At 45.9% G+C, this 6,817-nt stretch overlaps 1 protein-coding gene across 13 annotated transcripts in view; it reads right to left on the bottom strand.

Moving 5' to 3' along the window:
• Positions 1-307: 307 nt before the first annotated feature.
• The window catches only part of WNK1 (WNK lysine deficient protein kinase 1), a 98,713-nt gene continuing 92,203 nt past the window's right edge, over positions 308-6,817 (bottom strand). For 9 of the 13 annotated variants that reach the window (XM_015286692.4, XM_015286715.4, XM_015286695.4 and 6 more), the window contains 3 exons: positions 5,286-5,327; positions 1,745-1,932; positions 308-1,443 (listed from right to left, as the gene is read on the bottom strand). In XM_015286692.4, coding sequence (XP_015142178.2) covers positions 1,129-1,443; positions 1,745-1,932; positions 5,286-5,327 — 545 coding nt within the window. In that variant the 3' untranslated portion in view covers positions 308-1,128. The remainder of the gene's footprint in view (positions 1,444-1,744; positions 1,933-5,285; positions 5,328-6,817) is intronic. The other 4 variants (XM_040650576.2, XM_015286704.4, XM_015286721.4 and 1 more) reach the window with 1 other exon arrangement.

Below are 6,817 nucleotides of genomic sequence, written 5' to 3'. Positions count from 1 at the left end.
CTCCGTCCCACCCCACCTGGCCCTCATCACACCACCACCATCGGCTCAGCCCCTCGGCCGAGTTCCCCAACACACGGAGCCTGGTCCCAACCCTCCCTGCACCTACTCTACACGGTATCGGTATCGCTACGCCGGCGGTAAGGCCCCCGTCCACAGGTACAACCAACGCGGCCTTCTCTGAACTTGCCCTCTGCCCACCTGGGGTCTGCTGGGAAGACAACGCTAACTGCAGAAGCAATAGAAGTCCAAGGCACTAAAATATCCAGCAAGCATACTGGGAGAACAGACAAGTATTCAAGTACATTAATTTATACAATTTTACATTCACATTTATTTATCTAATACAATGAAAATACAAAGGAAAAAGTTAAAGTGTCTCCAATAAGTATAAGGATATAGCTAGCTTTTTTTCCCATTTTTTACTTTTTAACTTTTTTAACCCTCTATATTCCACTCATTTTTAAACTACTGTTGTCCAACAACATTTATATATCACAGTGTTTCCACATCAAAACTGATGGTAAGTACATGTCCGCAGGGAACTTTTAAAATTTTTAAACAATTTAAATTGCTCTAATGCTGCAGTCAAAGCTGTTAATATCTTACTTAAAGCAGTAATGACCTATCAAGCACGGGCTGCACTGCAAGTCCATTCGGGTGCCCCATCGTTCTGGAGCCAAATACGATTGAGTGGGGAGAGGGAGAGGAGGGGGATTTGGACAGCTGGTCTCGGATCTTCAGGGAGAGAAGTGTGCTAAAGCCTCATGCTAGGATTCAACTCTCCCATCTTGACATACGCGGATGCGGCCTCAAACCAGAGAAATTTTACAGCAAGACTGCGTTAACTGCCCCTGTGACTGATCTTCACGGCTCTCGCTTCACACAAGAGCGGGACCCCTCAAGTCAAAAGAACTGTCCCATCGTAAGGAAGCCGATCATCCTCCTCCCCCTTGAAAGCGTGTGGGGAAGCCCCCTTTACAGAAAGTTAACAGCAATGGGTGGAAAAGAGAAATTCATTCCCAGTCTGGCAAGCAACCAGTTCATTGCAGCACTAGGAGTTGACAAAGGGCCCCATCTCCCTCCCCACGTCCTGTCCCGAGGTCTGGCCAGCACGGTCTCCGAGCGGGGCTAAGTGGTCCGCAGGTTGGAGCCTGGAGGGTTGCTGATGGATTTCTGCAAACCGCTGATGTTGAAGCTTTGCAAAGACGTGGCACCTACAGGCTGGAACTGACTAAGTGGTTGCTGTGCCGGACCGCTCGTCCCACTCCACGGGGCGGCAAAAGACGCTGCTGGGTAACCATACTGCTGTGGAGGGCACATGGCCTTCGTGAAGGGACCTAAAGAGGTAGCTGATGCTGCAGAGATGGGCGTAGCACCCAGGGAAGATGTCATAGAGATACAGAGCTGACCTGGTGCCGAGAACTTTCTTGCCATTCCAGGGCCCTGAAAGAAAATCCAACCTCCAAGTTATACAGCTGTTCTTAAAAAAACCACCGGCTATCCCCTTGGCCCACAGGCCATTCCAAACGGCTGTCTGCAAGAACACACCACGGCCTCACTCTTCAGTTATCCTTCTTCTCTTCCAGAGCACGCAGTATAAGACTGCACACACAAGGTTTACCTAACATTTTTGTAGCGCAGTTGTCCGGGGTACGTGGTAACCATACTCCACCTGGCTGACACTCTGAGACAGCAATGAGACCTGACCGTTTCTTACTGCAAACATTCATGGGTTAAATCTTACCTCATAGTTGCTATGCCCTTTGCCAACTTTCTTGCCAGACAGGTTCATGGCATCTCGGGCCCAGTTATCTACCAGCTTGTGCAGGTCATCTGTGAAAGTCCCTTTTCGGCTGGAGGCAATAGCAGTAGGCTGAGACTGGGGTGCTTGGCTGTTCACTGTAGCCCCGACTGCATTAGTGCTACTGGTCCCTAAAAACACAAGAAATGAGAGTCAAAATTTGAGGTCAAGATCAGCTTCCTCCAGTGAATTTAATAATCGTGGCAATGGTACAACGATAGAGAGCCAATTAAAATGCCATGCAGCCTAGGTTTCAATTCCAAGACAAGCTGAAGTAGGAACTACGAGGACTCCTACAGGCATTTTCTCAGATTATTAATATTTCACAGATGTTTCCTTCAAGAAGGCCTGCAAGTAGTCATCTTTACAGGGGAACGGCAGCAGCCTATAGGTCTTTGTAGAAGAAAAAGGAGATTAGATTTCAGCACCAGATGGCAGTAGTCGTGTCATTCTTTCATCCTATACCACTTAAGGAGCAGCAACCACTACCAGCACAAGTCAATTCCACCTTAGAGGACAATGCTGGATGCTGAATATGGAGTACTACAAACAGCACAGCCAGCTGCTCTGTAGAAAATTATCTCCCCTTCATAAAATGAAGAGGAAAAATTCACTCAGATTACACAAAAAGCCACAGTGAAAAAACAGCAACTGTTGTTTCCAATAGCTGCCATGCTTGAGGATAACCAGACGGGACTGTCTTCATCCACTAAAGAGCAGGGGAAGTCTGCACTGTGTTAAATTTTGCTTTTTGCCTCTGAAAGCACTTTTTTTGCCGTTATGTTCAGATTTCGTAGTCAGAAGAATAAGCATTTCAGATGCAAATGACTAATACAGCTTAAAGAAGGCAGAAAAGAGACCAGTTCCTTGGATGTGCTCTGACACATTTTTATGTTCACTGGGTTGACCACAAGAACAAAAAACCTTCGCATGAATACTGGGGATTTGGTTCTTCTAGAAAGTTTACTGAACAGCACCCTGCAAAAAACATCCAGAAGTTTTGTGTTCAATAGCCTCGCTCATTGCCTCATCCTTGTAAGCAAGCAGCTTCACTCAAAATGAAGCTTTTCACAAGACAGATATCACAGCAGTAGCCAAAGTTGTTTATTATCAGGTAAGAATTCTGAATTCCCAGCAGTATCTTCATTCCAAATGTGGAATTAATACATCCCAGAAGTATCTTCGTTTCCAGATGTGGGACCAGTAGGACCATGGGGAAGGCAGAATGAATCTACATTTCTCAAATCCATTTAGCTCAAAACCAATTAACATAATGAGTTCCTTGTTAGTGTAGAGCTAAACCCTGCATTCACTGCAAGCACCTTCACCTAAGTGGTTTTCAAATATCCTCAAGTATTTCTACCTGCTTGCTCTGAAAGCTGCAATTGGGAAGCCCAGGAAAACCTGAGTGTACGGCAGAATTTCTGGAGAAAACTGATTAAAAGTTGAGTATCACAAATCCTAGCGAAGACCGCGTTCTCCTTTGCTGAGGCCAAATGACAGTCACTGTCTCCTGCCTGGCAGCTGATTTCTCTGGAGGAGTGGTGCTGCAGTGGCACAGGCTGCCCAGGGAGGTGGCAGAGTCACTGTCCCTGGAGGTGTTCAAGAACTGTGTGGATGTGGCACTGAGGGATGTGGTCAGTGGGCATGGTGGGGATGGGCTGATGGTTGGACTGGATGGTCTTAGAGGTCTTCTCCAACCTTAATGATTCTGCGATTCTAATTCCTCTGTGCTAATTCCTCCCTGGCTAGCAGCCACACTCCTTGCAACCATGGCACCAAAGAACGAACAAATTGGCTCCAAACCCCTGCAGGAATGCTTTATATTAAGGAGTGAATTAGGAAGGTGACATACTTACTACACAGGACAAATAAGCAAAGTGTTACCGCCTCTAGTAGTGCTGAAGAGGGAAGGACACACCTCCCTCCCACCAGTTCCAGCTCAAGCATGGAGATGGCTCCCAGTGAGGGTGCTCACCAGAGGGGCAGCAGCTGTTACAGGCAGGCAGAGGCATGCAACAGTGCACAGGGAAGGAGAGAATAGGGTTCCCTGACCAGGGAGTGCAGCTGCAGCTCAGATGAACGCTAACAGAAACGTACCGTAAAGTGGCAAGGAAAAATCTACAATAAAATAATGAAAACTTTAAGCATGCACCACATCTTATTTAATAATAACAGTGACCAAGAAAAAGAAGGTGAAATGAAAGACAAAACAGGCAAAAACAAGAAAGAGGTACGCAAGATGAGGTGTCAAAACTAGTAACAACCACATTCCACCATGAGGGCTCATGCAGGGATTGACACACTCACTCTCATACTCTTCATGATGGCCAATATCTGGTTGTCATGTCTCATATTTCTGTGTTAATCAGTAAATTAAACAGCTGGCAACCTGGGATCGTGGCTCTATGCTGAAGAGCCTCTTCAGGCTGCGCAGTGGAGAGAGTTAATCATGAACTACTACAGTGCATTCATCCATTATGTGAAAAATCATTTAGAAAAGCTGAAGTGTTCTGAAGAAAACTGGCTCAGGGTTTTTAGTCCAGGGTTTAAGGTAGATAGGAAAGGTGGGGGGCAAAGAGCTTTGTCTGAAAAGTGATTTTATTATGGAGCTCCAATCTCAGGTCACAGACAACCTGAGGCAGACCAGCCGATGCTATTAGAGGCAAGCTGTAAAATTACTGGAGCTCCCATAGTGTCAGTGTAAAAACTGACTTCTAGAAACTTCACATTTTAACCCTGATGTAGTTGCCACCTACAGAAGCTGCCATCCAGAAGAGTGTGAGAAGGAAGTGTTTCAATTTGTGGCATTTAATGGAAACAAACCCCTGCATTCCTGCTTGGTCACAGCAGCCGTCCCCAGTCCTGCTCTGACATGAGGGACCTGAAGTGAAACAGGCTTCTCCTTCTCCAGCCTGCCACCTACAATACCTTCATTTCACACCCAGCCTTTTTTTTTCTTTTTTTTTTTTTTAATTTTTAAATCTCACCATGAGCCAACAGTCAAAAGGCACCTTTAAAAAGTCTTCAATGACGTGACCATACGCCAGCTTTTCTACACATCTCTTACTTAAGGACATGGATAGAGATCAGATGGCTTACTCTTGCAATGCTGAAGGACTCTCTGCCATTGGAGCTGTCACTGAGGTGGCAGAACCCATCAGATACGTAAAGAAACCAGCTGCTCAAAGGTACAGCGTTAGCACGTCGCAGTGAGCAGCTGTCCCTGGTGCTCAATTCATTGTCATTAGCAGCGAGCAAGGAGTTACTCAGGGAAGGTGAGGCTCTGCCTCCACTTTTCTGCAAAGGTAATAACCACACTACACGGATATGCTAACAACAGAGTACACATTAGAGGGCGTAACAGAGACAGACAGATGCTGTGCTGGAGACAGAGTCAGGGAGGCAAGGCTTCGGTGACCAGAAAAAGCCAATGAATAGCTTTACAGTCAGGAGTTGGAGATAACAGAAATAAGATAATTACTACAGAGCTGGTTGCAAGGACAGACTTTTTTCACCATCTTCCCTGAAGCACAAAGAGAGAGTCATTTGTTAAAGATAAGAGAAACAGTGAGAAATGTTTAGTATCAGCAACAGTACGAAAAGCTTGGTGAGAAACAGAGGGAATGGCACAGCAGGGCTCTTGAATGTTCTGGTATGCTCTAGGAAAAAGCCCAAGATTGCTCTGACAGTTTCATGAGCTGTATTTTCAGAAAAAGAAATGGTTTGGCCTCATGCTTTTGTTTTTCAGTATTTCAGAATTCCAAAAAAGTAATGAGGACTGGCAGGAAACATTACGCTTTCAATTGGCTGTTACTACAAAAGCAAAGCAAATACATCTTGCATTTTTGTCTGGGCGTAGAAAGCATTTTACAGCTATCACGTTTGACTGTCACGAAGTTAGAAGAATTTGATAAGCCAAGTGCTCTCGTGGTTTGTCACCTTGTTCTCTCAGGCCTTCCCAGATCAGTGGGACAGACCTTCCCCGCCAGGCTGTACCACTCTATTTCTCCCGCTGCACAGTTACAAGCATCAATTACTGCACTGTTTCCTCAACGCTGCTGATTTGAACCCAGCATCTTTCCCAGTTGTCACTCTCCATAACAGTCTGCAGTAGCACTTGAAGGACAAGACTCCAGGAAGCAAGCAGCCTGTAATGAGCTGAGTGCCAGGCCAAGCTGTGCCATGCCTTTACGAGTAAGACCTGCTTTTGCAGGACAGCTACAACACACGTTTCAAAAAGAATCCATTTTTCTTAGCACCAGCCCCACAGGCAAAGGATATGCATGTCAATGTATTCTTAGAGCCAGATGGTGTACAATTTGCAGCGAGCCAGAGCCTCAGAAATACATGACACTCTCATACCCAGTTCACTGTCAATTCCAGAAGTGGAGTAGTTGTTCATTATACTCTCTACCCCAAAAAAGGATGGGGCAGACAACAGAGGATTTCAAAGAGTTAGCTTTGGTAAGCATGTAAGTATTTCCAAGAAAGGAGTCGTTAAGACTTTGAACTGCAGATGTTTGTTACTGCACATCCACACAGCAATATATCTAAAATCCAATGAGGTAGCATTGCAAAATTCAGCAGCCGCAAATATGTTTCCCCTCTCTGACTCCTCTGCCTTGGAGGACTGTGCTGGTTGCGTCGCAGCTGTCTCTGCAGAAGGCCAGGTCTCATTCCTGCACACAATTCTCTGGCTGCCAACTGCAGCAAGGCAGATGCTACAGATGCATGGTACGTTAGGCAGTGCAGCAACTGAAGGTCTCTTTTCAGCACTCGGAACTCTCATATCAAGTCATTCTGGAGCCTGGGAAACAAATGTCAGAGCATTCAAAGGGTCCAGCCTGCAGCAGCAGCATGGGAGCTCCCAAAATAAAAGCATTGCAGCAGCAGCCTCAGCTCAAGCACATCGTTAGTTCAAACAATCACATCAGAAGTTTGAGGCTCTCTTTTTAATCTGGCGTAACGTAAGCACCAGTGAAAGGATGTTGAGAAAGGCTGCAAGGTAACTTG

The sequence above is a fragment of the Gallus gallus genome, chromosome 1 (assembly GCF_016699485.2).
Source record: "Gallus gallus isolate bGalGal1 chromosome 1, bGalGal1.mat.broiler.GRCg7b, whole genome shotgun sequence".
Classification (NCBI taxonomy): Eukaryota; Metazoa; Chordata; class Aves; order Galliformes; family Phasianidae; genus Gallus; species Gallus gallus.
The sequence above is the reverse complement of the archived record's forward strand: the minus strand, read 5'-3'. Positions and strand labels throughout refer to the sequence as shown.